Source organism: Rattus norvegicus, chromosome 12 (assembly GCF_021556685.1).
Source record: "Rattus norvegicus strain SHRSP/BbbUtx chromosome 12, alternate assembly SHRSP_T2T, whole genome shotgun sequence".
NCBI lineage: Eukaryota > Metazoa > Chordata > Mammalia > Rodentia > Muridae > Rattus > Rattus norvegicus.
Window position 1 is genome coordinate 19,250,014 of NC_141545.1, and position 19,268 is coordinate 19,269,281.

Below are 19,268 nucleotides of genomic sequence, written 5' to 3' on the forward strand. Positions count from 1 at the left end.
TCTCTCTCTCTCTCTCTCTCTCTCTCTCTCTCTCTCTCTCTCGCTCTCTCTCTCTCTCTCTCTCTCTCTCTGTGTGTGTGTGTGTATGTGTGTGTGTGTGTGTGTGTGTGTCCTCCATCTTGTCTTCTGAAACATGGTTTTTCACTGGGACCCGGAGCCTACCACATAGGTTAGGCTGCCTAGCCAGTGATCCACCTGTCTCTGCCACCCCAGTGCCGGGATTAAAAGCCCACAATGGCTTTTCAAAAATGTGCATTCTGGGGCTCAAACCCAGATCCTCCTGCTTGCCCACAGGGCACTTTACTGACTGAGCCATCTCCTTAGGTCCCTCTTCTGTGCCTTTTTGTAATGTTCTCCATCTCTTGTAAGAAAGGGATGGTTCTAATCTTCTCAATGGGAAGGCAGATTGAAGCCAGGGAACAAGGATGCAGAAAGAGCCCATTCTGTCCTTGGTCACTTCTCCCAGAGGGCTAAAAAGATAAAAGCAAACTCAGCAGCCACCCCAAATGGCAGTCTCCTTCTGACATGCTCACACCTCCCCTCATCTGCCTTTCTTCCTGGAGATAGTGATGGCTCCTCCAGGCAGCACAACCTCTCTGTCATCATAGATCAGTAACAGTGTGTATGGAGAGCTATGGCTTCCTCTAAGAGATTAGGCTCTCTAGGGACAGAGTTCCCGCTTAGAGCTGCCAGTCAAGGCTTGCGGTTTTAGTTCCCTGGAATGGCATCATTGTACTCTGGGCCTCTGGAGGGGGTCCTCACGTTAACCTTGGAGGTTGCATGCAATACAACCGTCTAGGCCCCACCTCAAACCTGCCAATTCTGGGAGCTCTGGCCAGAAAATGTGGATTTAAGAGCTTCTAGAGCAGCTCTCAAATTCTGGGTCGTGACCCCTTTGGGATGCAAACGATCTTTTCACAGGGGTGGATACATTAAATGGTCACAGCATTAGGAAGGAGAACCCTAGGGGTCACTGTGCCCAAGGACCTTTGTCCCAATTATTTTCTACTCTCTCCATCCCTCCTTTCTTCCTTCCCCTCTTTCTGCTCCCTTCCTCCCTTTCTCTGCTTTCTTTCCACCCTTATTTGGATCTTCCTTCTTTGGCTCCTCCTTTGCTCCTCCTCCTGCCCCTCTCCCTGCCCCTCCCCTTCCTCCTGCCTTTGCCCCTCCCCTCACTTCCTCCCACAGGTGTTACTTGCACTGTCTCTAGTTATAGCCAAACTACTAAATAGAGAAAATCCTCACACCCCAAACCCTCTCTCCTTCCTTTCTGAGCAGACTGCTTCCTGCAAGACCTTCAATGATGCTACCAGGTCAGACTCTCCCTGGAGCCCATGCCCTCCATACATCCTGTAAGTCAGACAAATGAAGATCATTGGAAGCTCATTTGGGACGCCCTCTAGTAAATGCTGGCTGACACTCAGAGTCACTTCCTTTTCATACGTATCAGTCTACATCAGTGGTGGGCATACTTTAAAAACAGTGGTCAATTCCACTTGCCCTGCATGCATGAGGCCCCAGGTTCAATCCCCAGTTCTGTGGTTTGAATGAAGATGTCTTTCATGCGTTTGTGTTTGAACACTGGGTCAACAGCAGTGTTTTGGGAAGTTGTGGGAGCTTTGCGGGATGAAGCCTCAGTGGAGGAAGTGGCTCACTAGGTTTACAGGTCAGCCCTGCCTCCCAGTCCCTCTGTTCCTGTGACAAGCAGACTCTGCTCCTTCAACCACATCCAAAAGCCACTCCCCAGCCATGATGGACTGTATCCCCTTAAACCACGAACCTAGCAGAGCCTTCCTTCATTCACTGCTCAGCCACAGCAATGCCATAGTTTAGAAGGAAGGAAAAAAGGAAGAGAGGCAGGGACGGAAGAACAAGAGGTTAATTAAAGGAAACTTTGGGCTGGAGAGATGGCTCAGTGGGTAACAGTGCTAGGTGCAGAGGAGGGCCGGAGTTCAGTTCCTAGCATCCATACAGGATGGATCACAAATGTCTGGAACAGTGCCCTCTTCTGGCCTCTTCGGGCACTACACTCATGCACCGACCCCTACATACACACATAATTTAAACAAAACAAAAAACAAACAAAAACCTTATAAAATGAAGGAAACCTGGGCTGACATGAATCTACACCACTGGGGGTATAAGATGGGTCACACAGTTTGAGTAACACTGTGGAGGAGAAGTCGTGAGGCTTTGTGAGCAGGAGGACATAGGCCTCAGGCTTCTGGAAGAAGGCTGACTTATGTGTTCTGCTTATCTCCTATGAGACCTATCACTCGGCTTTGCAACACAGAGGAGCCCCGGGCAATGCAGCAGCACGGCCTGAATTCAGCATAGGATGAAATTATAGCTCACTGCCCAACGTGATTTTTATACTCTAACTCGCCTGGTTGTATTATTAAGATAACACGACCTCATCTGTCACAGAGAAGCCATGAAATTAGAGGTATTAACAGGATAAAATGTCATCATTTCTTCTGTCTTTATCCTCAAGACCAAGGCCGGTTCTCCTGGTGGGGGCTGTGGTACACATAATTCTTACTGTTGGTGTTTAGTTGTCTGTATGTTTCTGAGACGGAATCTCATGTAGCCTAGGCTAGCCTTGAACTTGCTATGTATCCAAGGATGACCTTGACTTTCTGATCTCCTGTTTCTGTAGGCTCGTACCACTATGCCTGACTTCGCTGTGCTGGGGATGGAACTCAGAGCTTTGTGCACGGTAGGCAATCATTTACAATGAGTCACAACCTCTGGCCATTAGGTGCTATTCTTCAGGGAGCTAAAGACCGCATAAAGTTAGCATTTCAAGGGGGCAAAAGTGTCTGAGCTCAGGCTTCTGCATGGGGCCGTGTTCTGTGAGGACTGTGTTCCTGTGTTCTTTCTGGAAAGCAGGGTGTGATCTTCTCTATCTAGCTCTGGGACCACTCTGCCCAGAGACGGCTCCTCTCGTTCTGACGATATTCAAGACAACAGCTCATCCCAGCAACACTGACTCCGGCGGCTCTGCGATCTCATGCCAGATGATGTGGGTCTTTGCCACAATGGCACACCCTGCTTTCCCTGTCCTAAAAGGTCCAATTTATATTGCCAGGGACAGAGGGATCCATCTGATCTTAATGTGGATTCACGTGCATCTGTTTCTCCCAGTAACCTGGCGGGATGAAATGCACACGCCTTTCAGACAGGAGACAGGAGCTCATTAAATGAAAGAATTACTGGCTGCCCGCTAGCAGGTGGATATACATATTACAGCCTATATATGCTGGCTGTTACCGTTAATTCCAGGTCATTCTGGGCTACGGCTGAGCTCTTTTGTTGTTTGTTTCTTGCAGTTTCCGATACACCCGAACGTTCACACTTCATTAAACATCTTGAGCACATCACAAGGGCAACAAATCTCTCACAAATACTCTTGAGCATTCTTTTATGGCCTTTATAAGCAACTAACACTTTACAAGTTCTATGTGTCTCTTTCTAAACTTATCCCCCAATTCTTAATAGAGCTTCTTCCCTGCCGGTTAGCTTTCTTAGTGTAGCTGCATAGGCCATGAGGGATGAAACTCCCTGCATGTTACAATACTAACTTGCCAAGCAAGATGTGTCCGTTGGTACGATAGTGGACTGACTAATGCTGGGGTAGTCAACTACTTTCTTACTGGATTTGAAGTTCACTCCACAGGACAGAATCACACCAGGTAATGTGGGCCTGGTCCAGAGCCTGAGGGTTGGGAACCTCCCTGGGGGCCCACTCCTGTCACTGTGGTATACAGGGATGCATTCATGAACATATATAGAATGAATAAGTAAGTAAAAAAAAAAAGTAAGAAGTCCATACAAGGTGAATAGTAACTAAATGGAAGATTCATTCTGAGGCGATGGAAGGCAAGACGTGGTAGCAACCCAAGACTGAGTAGGACAAGGAACTACCTCCTAGACACAACACTGAAGATGAGAAACAACAGAATGGCATTCCCATTATTCCGAGTGTGCCCTTGTGACTCTGCACTGTGAGGACGAGTTCAGGTGAGAGAGGTCATGGATGGGTTGGTGAGGTAGGTGTGTGTGTGTATGTGTGTGTGTGTGTGTGAGTGTGTGTGTGTGTGTGTGTGTGTGTCTGCAGACAACTGTACCACTACTGACTTGAATGATCATGGTTCCTTAGTGGCACAGCCATTGCTAAATTCCCATGCTCTCGTACATTAATAACCCCTTGCCCATGTTCTTACAAGTGACCCTGAATCAACTCAGTGGATCACAAAACAAACAAGTCATAACAGCAGGAGTAGGGGAGATGATATTGGGAAGTCATTGTCTGGATGGAGCGGGAGAAGGTTAAGAGAGGGCAGTGGGGGAGAATATGAGCAAAACATGAGCCTGTCAAAGGACATGTTATAGGAAATGAGTGAAGTGGCATGCTTAAGCTCCCCGTCTCCGCTAGGGATTCTATTGATGCGATCAAAAAAAACAAATGAACAGAAAACCCATGATCATGAGCAGCCCAAGGAGGAAAGGGTTTATTCATATCACAGGCCGTCAACAAGACAGTCAGGGCAGGGACTTAAGGAGGGCAGGACCTGGAGTTGGGAACTGAAGGAGAGGCCACAGAGGAGTGCTGCTTGCTGGATTGCTCCTCCTGGCTTGTTAGGTTTGTTTGCTTAAGTACCTCAGCCCTCAGGGGTGGCGCCACTGACCATGGGTTGGCCCCTCATACACCAATCATCAGTCAAGAAAATGCCTTGTCTGCAGACTTGTCGACAGGCCAACTCTATAGCAGTGCTTTCTTGATTAAGATTCCTTTATCCCAGATGACCCTACCTTGTGTCGGACTGACACACATCCTCCGTACTATTCTCAGTGTGACCCACTCTCCACGCCAGCCTTGGGCTAAGCTGCACCTCTGCTTATTGATGCATCTGGTGTCAGGTTAACGCCTCAAGTTTTCTGCAACATTGTCCAGTGCATCTCCTGGTCACACAGGGAGAAGCCAGCAGACAGACAGACAGTCTCTGCCCTGCAGGGACATTCCTAACTAAGCATGAGAAAGGCTGTAAGGTCTGGCTCCTGTGTGGGCTGGAGTCTATGAGCAGGGCACTAGGGACCTTTGCTTTGGGAAGGCAGGAGGCAGAGTGTGCACACTCTTGGTACCCATTTCTCTTCTAGTTCCCTTTCTGCTGCTGTGATGACACACACCAAGCAAGAGCGTCTAAGATGGAGAAAGGGATCATTTCATCTTCTATTTTCAGGCCTCACAGTCGATCAGGGAACTCAGTACAGGAACTCAAGGTAGGAATTTGAAGCAGAGAACATGGAGGAATAGTGCTTACCAGCTACCATACAGGCTTATGCGCAGCGGCTTCATTATAAATTCTTATGTGTCTGAGCGAGTGCCTATCTGCATGTTTACTTACTACATAGGCGCATCACCCCCAGAGCCCAACAGAGGGCGCTAGATCTACTAGGAATGAAACTGCAGATGGCTGTGGGTATGGGAATTGAACCTGGACCCTCTTGAGGAATATTCAGTGCCCTTAAGCACTGAGCCATCTCTCCAAGCCCCAGCTACCTTTCTTACACTACCCAGATCCACCTAGCGGAGGATGGTGCTCCCCACAGTGGGGTATGTCCTCCCGCATCGATCATCAGCGAATACTAATCTCTCATAGACATGACCACACGTCGATCTGATCCAAGAAATCTTCAACCGAGGTTCCCTCTTCCTACGTGGCCATAAGTTTGCATCAAATTGACAATAAAACCTTATTGGAAGATTCAACCCCTGTCAGCTTGATACATAAATATGTTCACTGCTAAACTACAATCTTTTCCCTTCTTGCTTGTTCCCAGGATCTCACATTAATATTGCAGTATAAAATGGAATTTTTAAAAGTCCCGGTCTCTAAAAATTCAAATGCCTTAAAAGCTCAGGGTTTCTCTAAAAATACAAGATCTCTTAACTTTGGGCGTGTTGAAAATTAAACACAAATCACATTTCACGGCAGCGCTCAGAGACAGGGAGAGGAGTCAGGTCGGAAGGCAAGCATGAAGTTAAACATGGAGGCTGTCTTGGCACAGTACGCAACAGTGTAACATAACCAGCAGCGTCTGGTCCTTATCAATCATTCCTTTATACTCTCCTTGTTTCTGTGTCAGCTGCGGCACTTGGATTTGAAGAGAGAGATACAAAGGAGACACCTCAGACACAGTCCTTTACAGAGTTCCTAGGCTGGAAGGGAACAGCTATAAATCCGAAAGCAAAGCGAAAGCCACGGTGACTTAGGTCAGTTCGCCATCCCTGTGGGCCGCCTACTGGCATCTGAAGGACGAGCTGAAGAGTAGCTACTCTCCTACAAGGTCAGCGGCAGCATACAGATGCCGAAACTCACACCCACACACACCCACTCCGTACACTCACACCCATGTTTGGGTAGGCATATTCACAACCCAAGCCCTGATGATTCCTAAGTCCAGTGGGAGCATTTTCTGGAAGGGGTGTCAGTCAAATCAGACGGACATCAACACTCCTGAAATTCACCATTGACATAAGTGGGCCAGGAAATCGATAAAATGGCCTTGTGTGTGTGTGTGTGTGTGTGTGTGTGTGTGTGTGTGTGTGTGTGTGTGCAAAATAGATTTCTCATTGTGCACTGCAATAAAAAACTTCCAGTGGCCACTGCACAGCCACCTGTCATGTGAGTGTAAGAGAGATGACATCTGTTTTCTTTTTATTTCCTATATAAGATACAGAGAAAACCTGACAGCTGCTTCCACCAGGCCTGGTCTATGCAGAATGTGAAAAAGAGCTGCCAAGTCTGGCAGTGGCAGAGCATTACAGTGAGGTCCCCATCTGGAGGGGGTTGAGCTGAGTGGTTTTTACATTCCAGTCTATTCCAGCATTTTCTAGCTACATGATCCAGAGGAAAGACAGCCATCTCTCCAAGCTTCCATTTATTTTCCTCTGTAAAATGAGAGGCACATGCTCTCTGTGTCTATTAATAGATGGTAAATGAAATCAGGTAATGAGTGGAAAAGCAGAGGCAGGATAAGGGATGCTGGTCCAGAGTCAGGGTAAGGATGCTGGTCCAGAGTCAGGGTAAGGATGCTGGTCCAGAGTCAGGGTAAGGATGCTGGTCCAGAGGCAGGGTAAGGATGCTGGTCCAGAGGCAGGGTAAGGATGCTGGTCCAGAGTCAGGGTAAGGATGCTGGTACAGAGGGAGGGTATGGATGCTGGTCCAGAGTTAGGGTAAGGATGCTGGTCCAGAGTCAGGGTAAGGATGCTGGTCCAGAGTCAGGGTAAGGATGCTGGTCCAGAGTCAGGGTAAGGATGCTGGTCCAGACTCAGGGTAAGGATGCTGGTCCAGAGTCAGGGTAAGGATGCTGGTACAGAGGCAGGGTAAGGATGCTGGTCCAGAGGCAGGGTAAGGATGCTGGTCCAGAGTCAGGGTAAGGATGCTGGTCCAGAGTCAGGGTAAGGATGCTGGTCCAGAGTTAGGGTAAGGATGCTGGTCCAGAGGGAGGGTATGAATGCTGGTACAGAGGGAGGGTATGAATGCTGGTACAGAGGGAGGGTATGGATGCTGGTCCAGAGTCAGGGTAAGGATGCTGGTCCAGACTCAGGGTATGGATGCTGGTCCAGAGTCAGGGTAAGGATGCTGGTACAGAGTCAGGGTAAGGATGCTGGTAGAGAGGGAGGGTATGGATGCTGGTACAGAGGGAGGGTATGGATGCTGGTACAGAGGGAGGGTATGGATGCTGGTCCAGAGTCAGGGTAAGGATGCTGGTACAGAAGCAGGGTAAGGAGGCTGGTACAGAAGCAGGGTAAGGAGGCTGGTACAGTGTCCTCCCACTAAGTGAGCCTCTCTATTCCCACATACTCCAGGAGACCACATTAAGCCCCTACCCAATGGATTAAACTGTATCTACTTTGCTTGGTTTTTAGTATTTTGGGTAATGCCGGAAGAATCTGGAACATCATACTGTTTAGAAGGAGAGCCTGAGGTTACAGCATCTCTGGGGTTGGGGAAACAAATCTTTTGTGCAGCGTCATCTAATGCCACTGTGAGAATTTCCCAAGAGGGGATCAGAACAGAGCTGTGCAAACGGGTGTTCATTTATAATCCTCACTTTAGAAAACCTTTCAAAGCCCAAGCGAGCACTTAGGGGCTTTGCTAATGTTCTCGAAATGTGGATAACCAAATGTTTTTTTCTCTCCATTTCTTTTAAAATATAAAATATTTCTCCTTCATTACAAGGTAATGTTCTGAGACTGGAATGAATCATGATAGCACAAGCGTACCTGTTACGAAAAGAAATATGATAAAGGAAGTAGACGCAGGGGGAGGGGAAACATCGGTACACTCCATCGGTGATTTATCGTACAATTCATCTCTGGACCCCTGATAGAAAAATCAACATCTGCGTCTTAATGAATGTGTTTTTCAAAATGGATAGAAAGAGTCTGCTAATCTACATGGGTTTGCTTGGGAACGAAACTGTTATCAATTACATGTGTATGGATACACACATATATATATATATAATATTGTATAGAAATATATAGTATATATTAAGTGTATGTGCATGTATGAGTGTGAGTGTGTGGGGTTCTGGGAGGTGTGTAGCGTGGCACATGGGTGGAAGTAAGAAAACCACATGGGTGGCAGTCATTGCCCACCACTGTCTTTTCTGAAACAGGATCTGTTTGATCATTGCTGCTTGATCGCCACTGGCTGATTCTTCAGCCTCTGCCTCTCATCTCCGGGTCCAAGGGTATTGAGATTAGAGATGCTCGGCTGCTGAGTCTGGCTTTGCTGTGGGTCTGAGGGCTTAGAACTCGGGACGGCAGGCTTAGGCAGCGAGCGCTTTACCTTCTTCCTCGTTCTCTACTCCCTCACTTCGTTTTTTGAGCACGGTCTCTCACTAAACCTGGACCTCATTGATTTGGCTGCCCTGGCTGGCCCCAGCAAGCACCTGGGATCTTCCTCTCTCTACTTCTCTAGTGCTGGGGTTTCAGGTGTGTGCCATCATGCCCGGCTTCTGGAGATCCAGGCTCAGGTTCTCACTTGACCCACTGAACTATATCTTCCTAGCCCATGGGTTATATTTATATTCCAAGTCTGTCTGTCTGTCTGTCTGTCTGTCTGTCTGTCTGTCTGTCTGTCTCTCTCTCTCTCTCTCTCTCTCTCTCTCTCTCTCTCTCTCTCTCTCTCACACACACACACACACACACACACACACTGAAAACCTCATAGCTACATGTCACTTCTTCCCCAGTCTTTCATGGCTTTTGAGTCATTTCGAGCAATGCCAACAGCAAGAGCCAAACACCTACTCAGCATCACTCACACAGGACCTCCACTGGCTTTTGATGACTCCGTTCTTTCCCTCTCTGTCTACGCGATTAGAAAGTTGCTGAAGTGGGCAGCAGCAGAAGAGATATGCTTCTAATTACGCCAAGCATTTCGACTACAGAAGCTACACACCGTGGTTCTTTCCCCCCTCTGGAAACCAAAAGTGTTATTGATTTCCGGGAGCGCTATGAAGTGCGAGTTACTTTCCATTGCCGTCTGGGTCATCGCGATGGAAATCTGACAGGCAGCTCCCCGGGTGCTGGGTATCCCGGCCCTACACTTCTACAGAGCAACCAACCTTTCTTCTGACCCCTTGGAAAGTTCACTTGGCTCAAACCATATTAGAGTAGCGGTGCTCAATTTGTAAGTTAATATGTTCTGTTTAAAATGCTCCCAGCAGAAAAGGTCAGGGAGGCACTGCTGTGAAATCTATTAGATGATATTGATGGAGAAGCTACAGGGGTGGCGGACAGAAGCAAGACAGGGGTCCGTGTCGAGACCCCTGCTGAGGAGGGAGTATGGAGACAGCTCAGTGAACAAAGTATTTCTCCTGCAAGTGTGAGGACCAGACTTTGGATCCTCAGAACCCACCAAAAATCCAGGCAGGCATGGTAGTCTCCTCTAAACCCAGCATCCTGGAGGCCAAGACCTTAGGACAAACTGCCTAGCTAGACTAGCCAGATTTGGTGACCTGCAGATTCAGCCAGGGACCCTGATTAAGTAAGGGAGAGAACAACTGGAGAAGACACTGAAAGTCAGATTCCACTTACAAATACAACATGTTGAACACCCCATCCCCATCATCATGGACTCACACATATCACACACACACACACACACACACATACACACACACACACACACACACACACACACACACACACACACACACACATATGCACAAAGGGAGGAAAAATCCTGCCATGAACTGGGCAAGCACTGCACACTGTGCACCATGAGGCCCAGTACAAGTCAGTACCAGAAGAGCCTAGGGTGTGTGGCAGGTGAGTGGTGGATTCAATTACTTCAGGACTCCGCACCATACTGGGCTCTACCCAGGGTGGGAATAACTTGCTTGCCTTCCTGAAGGGGCTTCCTGGAAGAAAACACATGTTCGAGATAAAAAAATGCATGTGCGGGAAGAAGCTGGGGGAAACAATGTGTTGTTGCATCCGTTGGCTGCTGGTGCCCAGCAGGCAGCTTGTGAGCACCCTCCCCCCCTTTCTCCCTGAGAATTTACCAGAGTCCCATAGCCGGCAAGCAGCCACATAGCTACAAGTACTTCCCCCCCAGTGGGCCCTGTAGAGTGCAGGGTGCTTTCCTGATCCTCTTTGAAAGGAGAAGGAAGCAGGCCTGGATAAACTAAAATTCCTCCCCCAGCTAAGCATCTCCAGCCTCCCTCAGTGTCTCCAGATTGACTGCCAAATTATGTTTCTACACACGCCCATGATTTCCCAAATGAAGCTGACAATTAATTTTATGAGTTATTCTTTTCTCTTTTAATATGCAAGCATTTAAATTTCCCCCCTTTCTGCTTGAAGGACCTACTCCAGGCTTTCTCAGCACACAGCTCCAACAGCTGTAGGACACTCCAGGGACACTAAGTGGCCTCCCAGCAGCAAAGGAAGTGTGGATCAGCTATTGCCCACACAGGCCTCCTGCGTCTAGGATTAAGCTTCGGGGTCTGTAGGGGGGCCAAGCTGAAGTCATGACCAAGAAGAGCTGTGCATTTGAATGCCTGCTCATTCCAGCACAGGCCACTAAGAAGCCACACAGGTGACTAGAAAGCAACCCAGCCCCCCCCCCCCCACTCACCAACCCCCCCCCCCCACCGCTAGGCTGAGCCTTAGTCCTCTCTGTATGTTCATACCGCAGGAGACAAATAGGAGCCACATTGTTATACATTGTTACTAAGTCTCCATACCTTACAAGAACGTTTCTGTTTCCTAAGCCTACTGTATCCTGCAAAGCATGTTTTCAGCCTATATTGAACTTGTAAGCCCATGATGTAACCCTTCGCCTTGCTAAGCTGCTGACCCCCGTGGTGTTTCCCTTCCACAGCCATATTCTACACTTATCCACCCCACAGGCAGCCTGGAGCTGCAGTTCCTACTCCTGTCCAGGTGCTAATAGCCAATTATCTCATCAGCTGTTTTCTATCAACCCCAACACTTCCCCATAAAGGGGGAAAAGCCAGTGAGGGGCTGCTCACTGAAACCCCAACTTAGGAGGAGGTGGTCAATCCCATTTGCATTTTAATTGCTTTAATTAGACAGTTGTGAGAATAGTCCCCACCACTACCACCGCCACCAAGGTCTAACAATACCTAGAAACCATGTAACTTCCAAGGGTGACCCATCACTAAAAGTCACCTAAAGGGAGCAGCCATCCATCCCCGCTGCCTCTGCAATGGTTACAGAACTGTACCACTACACCAGGGGAAGACCATGCTTCCAGCAGCCTGCACAGAGATGGCTCCTGGCTCCAAACAGGAGACAAAGGAGTTTTTCTTTTTATAGTCTCTGTGTATTTGCGTGGGAAAGACGTATGTGGTATGTGTGGTACATACATGCGTGTTTGTCTGAGAGTGCTGGCATGCATACATATGGAGATCAGGGGGCAACCTTAGGTAGCTGTCCTTGCCTTCGATCTCTGCCTCCCTGGGGCTGAGCTTGCAAGCCCATAACATAGGAACCAAGTGGACAAAACTATCTCAGAAAACATCAGGTGACTGGGACTTCCTGATAAGCTTGAGGCTGGGGAGTTCCACAAGAATTTGCTGAGTAAACAACCTAATCCAGGAAGAGTCCCAACCACAGTAAGGGCAGGACCCTCCACCAACAACCCCCCCCTTCTGCATACTAGAGAGGTCTCCCCACCAAGGGCCCCCAGTGAATTCAAAGGACAATAGGTGGCCACCAATGAATTCAAAAGGTAATAAGCCCCACCAATGAGAAATAACCAACTCATGCTGTAACCTAAAGCCTATACCATGAAACAGTATAAAGAGCGTGTGCCTTTGTTCTTTGGGGTTGCCTCTGCCCCGATTTCAGAATGACCCCAGTGCACTGGATTATTAAACCTCTTGCTTTTTGCATCGATCTCCGTCTCTGTGTCTCTATGAGTGGGACATCCTGGACATAGGGCTCAGAGGCTTCTCGAGTCTTACAATGCTACCCTACCTGGCCTGCTTCTCTCTCTCTCTCTCTCTCTCTCTCTCTCTCTCTCTCTCTCTCTCTCTCTCTCCATGAGTTCTGGAAACCAATTCAGTCGTTCATCAATTGAACTGCCTCCCCCGCCCACATGTGACCTGATTTGAAGGACACTGTACCACCCAAATGCACAGTCAAGTCCCTTCTCACTACCCCTCTCAGAGCAGGGGGAATCTGGAACTTTCCAGCACGATAGCTGTTCTTTTGACTTCTACGCAGTTAGCCTCTTTTTGGCCCCTCCTCTTGCCTGCATTCCACTGATAGATTTCTCTCCTATGCTGCCTAGTTTTATGTCTACATGACACACTTTTTGAGAAGAGGGACTCTCAATCGAGGGCATGCCTCCACAGATTGGCCTGTGGTGCACTTTCTTAATTAGTGATTTATGTGGGTGGGGCCACCCCTGGCCTGGTGGTCCTAGGTTCTTTAAGAAAGCAGGCTAAGCCGGATGTAGATCTCTCCTGAGAGACACAGTCAGAATACAGCAAACACAGAGGCGAATGCCAGCAGCAAACCACTGAACTGAGAATAGGACCCCCGTTGAAGGAATCAGAGAAAGAACTGGAAGAGCTTGAAGGGGCTCGAGACCCCTTATGAACAACAATGCCAAGCAACCAGAGCTTCCAGGGACTAAGCCACTACCCAAAGACTATACATGGACTGACCCTGGACTCTGATCTCATAGGTAGCAATGAATATCCTAGTAAGAGCACCAGTGGAAGGGGAAGCCCTGGGTCCTGCTAAGACTGAACCCCCAGTGAACGTGATTGTTGGGGGGAGGGCGGCAATGGGGGGGGATGGGGAGGGAAACACCCATAAAGAAGGGGAGGAGGGATTAGGGGGATGTTTGCCCGGAAACCGGGAAAGGGAATAACATTCGAAATGTAAATAAGAAATACTCAAGTTAATAAAAAAAAAAAAAAAAAAAAAAAAAAAAAAAAAAAAAGCAGGCTAAGCAAGGCATGAGGAGCAAGCCAGTAAGCAACATCCCTCCATGGACTCTACATCAGTTCTTGCCTCCAGGTTCCTAATACAGATTTAGTAAAACTTGACTTCCTTCAGTGATAGAAGTGTAAGCAAAAATAAACCCTTTTTTCCTGGAGTTGCTTTCACTTGTGATTACTTTGATCACAATAGTAGAAACCCTAACTAAGATGTCTTCCAGTTCAGCATTTTCAACTTGCCCCTCCCACTTAAATCTATCTCAGCTCTCAAGTGCCAAGGACATACCAGTCAATGTCTCTAATCTTAAAAGCCTTTTTAATTAGGCCTCAACTTCCCTGGCAGTACACAGAGCTCAGGGGTTCTGGTAATACAATGTGGGAGTCACAGTTAATGATAATAATAGCCATGTTCATAATTTTATAAAGATTTGTTTTATTTTTAATTATATGCATTTGTTTGTGAGTGGATTACTCACTGAGGCCAGAAGAGGGCGCTAGGTCCCCTGGAGCTGGAGTTAGAGACGTTTGAAGTTGTCCAACATGGGTGCTGTAGATAATCCTAACCACTGAGCCATCTCTCAAGCCCCCATGTTAGTCATTTTAAGTGTCTCCAAGTTTACTGTTATTTTATTAAACAGACTCATTAAAGCAAGCATTTGTTGTCCATGCTGTCCACTGTTTGCCTCTTTAAATGGGTGGTCAGGAGTCTCTTGCAGATGGACAAGTCCTGCCCAGCTGTCCAGAGTTTTAATATTTCTGCTACTTGCTGGGCAGGCAGCGCTGACTGTTTTTAATTTATAAAGGAGGATTTATGGACTCTTGGATGACAACCGACAGCCAATCAATAAGGGCTGATAATAACAGCATGTAATATCAAGGAACATTAGGTCTGAGGCAGGATTTGGGGAGAGAAGTGGGCAGTTAGAAACCTTATCATTTGAAAAGAGGTCATGGCCCTGGTAGCAATAAAAATGCCTAAGCAAATAAAACCGCACCTGTGAGCTGAGAACCCCATATATCGCTGCTCGAGAAAGGAAGGCTTTGAGACCGTGAGGGGAGAGAGACTGTGTCCCCCAGCCAGGATTGGGGTGGCTGTAGGACCAATGTGAGCATTAAGAAAGGGCCTATTTATTACTGCTCAGGACAACAATGTCCTGTGCGTGTGAATGTCATCCAGTTGCCCGGGGCTGCAACTGGGGAATCTTCCAGAAAGCAGAGAAGGAGTTATTCTCTCTTGAAAGGCTTAACTCTAAATCTTAGCCTGTGTATGGTGAGGACCTCCTGGCTTTCTGACATTCTTCCTGACTAGTTATTTGAGGGGTGAGGGAGCTTTTACTGATCTTACACTGTTGGCACGTAGACTACGGGAAGAAAAGCACGAAACCTGTGAGCTCTGTTCCCAACAATCATATTGCACAAACGAAAACTGAATTGTGAATTGCTGTTCGCTTCCAAAGGTAACCACAGTGGCAATGGTGAATTGTACTGACCCCTGGACCAAAACCACAACTGCGGTCCACTGAGGAAAGTCTGAATCCCCAGACCTCCCGAGACTCCACGCATAGACTCTTTTGTCCCCAGATCCCAGAGGAACACAAGCTGCAAGGACACCTTGCATCTCCTTAGCAGGGAGGCTGCCGTTTAGGAATTGGTGAGGAGATTCAATCCCATTTACTTCCATACAGGTTAGATTTTTCCCTTAAGGCTCCTGGAAACTGAAACTCCCAGAGAAATCAAACACATGCCCATGATAAACCTTCTACGAGGTTGACTGGCTGATTAGAACGTATGTGAGTTGGGAGAGCTGGGATGTTACAAGTCCAGGGCCAAATCACCTTGGGCTCTCTTTAGCCCTTGGTTTCATCATTCCCGGCCCAGCTCCATGGATGACCTAACATCCTTAAGACTGCTGGGTAAATCCTTTTGCTCTATATGAAAAAGACCTACATCCTCTGCTGACTCAGCTTGGGAATGCCATCGGACAAGCATCCGGGGCCTGTGACAGCGACTGTCCTGCTCTGCTGTGAGCTTCCCGCCATGGCATTTGAGCAGTGTCTTCATTTGCGACCGTCTTTGTTTCTGCCACAGCGGAGCATGTCTTTTGGAGCAACATACATTTGTATTCTTTGTCTATGGCCATTCAGATTTGGCTCCGAAAGAAACGAGCTTTTACCCATTCCGAGGTAAGACCTGTGGTTTTGCAGACACTCCCCTAGAGAGTTGCACGACCCCAATTCCCAGTTTCCCACAGTCCCCCCACCCCTTTGCAGCTCACCTCCTTGTAAGGTATACTCAGTCACTGCCCTGCTGAAGACGCCCAGGCCTGCCCCGTTGTAGGCCGCCACCTGGATCTCGTACTGTGTCCAGATGATGAGGTCGGTGACAAGGCAGTAGTTCACCTCTGGGCTGCTGATGTTCCTCTGCTGGTGTTCTCCAGGCAGGCCAGCCAGGCGGTACCTGCACAGAGAGGACACATGGCTATGAGTCCTGTAGGGACACCGCCCGCAGTAGACTGGGATCACCTTGAGAGGAAGGCAAGAGGAAAGCAGGCTTGAACTGGGCTTCCAGCTCAGCCCTGACCAGAGTTTGCCTTGGTCAATGGCTTCATGCATGCTATACTCTAATCTCCTAGTGACCGTAAGCTCCAGGTGAAATGGAGTGGCCTTGAACCTCTGAATGGCCGTGGAAAAGTTCTGCTGTTTTTGTTACTGTTGCTTTAAGATAGATTCTTGCCACTGTGTAGCCGTGCTAGCCTCTGATTGGCAGTGATCTTCGTAATCTCAACCCCCAAGTTCTGGGACTACAAGCATGTACTACTACACCCAGCTTGTTTTCCTTTTGAGAAAACGTAATAGAAATGACCCCTCCCCGCCCCCACCCTCACCCCCACCCCCCAAAAATACCCTAGAGACTAGCCAAACTCAGGCTTACAACCTGCACCTTCAGTTAAGGCTTCGACTGTCCCACTGCTGGAAGGAGGATATGGGGAGAGGGGAGGCTGTTGGAACCCAAATGATGTCTTCCTCCCTCCCTCTACCCCCCTCTCCTGCTCTCCTTCCTTCCTTTTGAGTCAGGGTTTTGCTATGCAGCCCTGGCTTGACTTGGATTCATGATTCCCCTGCCTCAGCTTCCTGAACATCCAAATTACACAGATGGGTAGCATTGTGTTCCAAAAAGTTCTGCATTTCAGGTGTAAACTGCCACGTGTGTACCGTGACTATGAGTCAAGATTCCATAGCTGAGCGACATGAGGGGTGGAGAGAAAGGGTGCACTGAGACTGCAATGTGGGGAGGAACCGGGAAGCCAATGGCTTCTGTGCCTTTGTCCAAGTCCTCTGCTCTGTTTCCATTTAAGAATAGTCTAGATTTGTCCAGAGATATTCCAGACCTATAGTAAGTGGCTTTGAAAAGCTGTTAAAACTTCTAAAACACCCAAAGGGCTAAGTATGACGAATTGTTTTTTTTGGGGGGGGGTGGAGGGAGGCTTTGTGAGTTCTTGGGTAACCTGTCCTTCAGTGCCCGGAAGCAGAAATGTAGAGTCCTGTTTATTAACAAGATGCTTACCCAGCCAGCTCTTTAAAAGAAGGCATGAATTCAGGGAACGGCTTTTGTGCTGTGGAAAGGCTTGTTCCTGCATTATTTTGATTAGCAAATGTTTTTCCATGATTCCGTTTATAGAAGTTAATGTACTGAAGTGGCTGAGTTAATTCACAGAGCTTTTCTGGATCAGTTCCCCTGGGTAAAATGAGAGACGTGTACAGTCGTCCTGAAGCTCCTCAAAGTGTCCAATTTATAGCCCAGAACTTGCTCTTGCCTCCTGGAGATGGGGCTTTGTGTGGTACCCAGAGAGAGGACATGATTGGCAAGCATCCTCAGACAGAGAGGCAGCATATCCCTAACTTCTCACAGCATGCCGGAATCACCAGGGTCTGACAGAGCAGAGGGACACACCCAGGACAGGAACTCCCAGACCAACAAGGTCACCAAGGTTGGATAAAACAAACAAGAGCTAGAAATGCAGGTGACTGCGAGGGATATGCAAATGAGGCCATACAAGTTTCTTCTTGCAAGCCAGGACTTTCTGAGGACATTCTTCCTGTCTTAGGAACCGTTTGTGCTTGGGAGGCCCTCTTGGTAGGAATCAGAAATGATGAAGGACAGACAGAGTAAAGGCATGAAGGTCAAAGCTGGCCTTTCTCTGCATCCTCCCAAACAATCCTGAGTGAAAGCTCCCAGGAAGGCCTACACTTTCTATTGAGCCCTGCAAGGCTCATTGACTGACCAACAGAACTTCAATGATTGTTGGAGAGGTTGGACTATTGCAGGTCCGAAGTCTAATTAAAATTAATCTTGGGCCGTCTTCCCTTGATAGCCATTCCTTGCCTACCTCTATGTCTGACTTAACATCCTTGTGATTAAAAGGATGAAATGAATTAGCTTAGCAGACCGCTAGCTTCCACCAACCAAAAGGCTGTGCGTGCCATTAGCTAGCATCCAAGGGCAGTAGCTCAGACCCCCACCCTAGCCCTGCTTTGCCCATTTACCTGATGTTTCTACCTCTGTCTCTGAAAAGTGCTTTGATTTATGACTTTCTTTGTTCCTTGACTATAAAACTTCCAACTAGCCACAATCACGCTAGAACCTAGAATTTGAGGTGCCCTTAGTCTGTGTTCCTGGACCGTGCTCACTTAGATCTGATTCTAGGCTAAGCTCCTTTAACCCATTTGAGGTGGAGCTCTGTTTTGAGGTAGATAAACTCTTGTGTTTAAATCTTGATTCCTCCCTGGGGGCTCGGAAGGGAGAAGTCTGATCTAACCAGCAGATTTATAACGGACTCAGGAGCTGGCAGGAACCAGCCGGGGCCTGCTGGAGAAGGCAGGTCACTGTGGCTGGACCTTTAAAGCGTATACCTGGTACCTGGCTCCTCCCATAGTCTGTCTGTAGGCCTCTCTGTTCTGTCTGTCTCACCACAAGTCCGGAAACAACAGAGCCAAGCGACTATGGATGGAGCCCTTGGAAATCATAGGCCAAAACGAACTCCTCAGAGGCCGGCTAGAAATGCAGGGGCAATGGGTGGGGGGTGCGGGGGGCTAAGAAGGGAGAGACATCTCTCACCCTGGGATCCAGGTTGTGTTACCTGCTGACTGAGAGTCTAGAGACATCAGTAGATAACATTCAAAGTACCTAGCAATAGATTTCAGACAAGGACGTTACATTAAGTTGAGGGTGCGTGTGGCTCATGACAGAAAGCTTGCTTGCAAGCTGGAGCACTGCTGCTCCAGCACTGGATGAAGTGGTGCCAGTTTGTAGTCCTAGCACTTGGAAGGTGGAGGCAAGAATATCAGAAGATCAAGGTCATCCTTAGCTATGTAATAAGTTTGGGGCTAGCCTGGGCTACATGAGCTTTTGCCTCAAAACCAACCAACCAAGCAAAGCAGGAAAAGACTGCAGTCAAAATGCTTGCAGCCCCAAGTGTCAATGTCTTACTCCTCATCTCCTAGTCTGAGCAGTCCACAAAAGTCTGCCTAGGGTTGCAGTAACAAGAGGAAATGCTTGACCTGAAACCGAGGCCTTGCGTGTCTTTCTGCAAATCTCATTGCAATGCATCCTATAAGACATACAACCTATAGAACCCAGCGGATATGCATCTCTACTGTAAGGACACCTTGCTGCCATTCTCTCAAGAAAATCGCATCTTAGGGATGGTCCACCGTTCTTTCCCTGTAGGACTGTGAAAATGTGCCCCCTTTAAGATAAGGGTGAGG

At 48.1% G+C, this 19,268-nt stretch overlaps 1 protein-coding gene across 1 annotated transcript in view; it reads right to left on the reverse strand.

The window, feature by feature from the left end:
• The window catches only part of Sdk1 (sidekick cell adhesion molecule 1), a 983,759-nt gene that overhangs the window by 191,017 nt on the left and 773,474 nt on the right, over window positions 1-19,268 (reverse strand). The window contains 1 exon segment of the mRNA NM_001447264.1: window positions 15,779-15,960. Within this exon segment, the coding sequence (NP_001434193.1) occupies window positions 15,779-15,960 (182 nt within the window).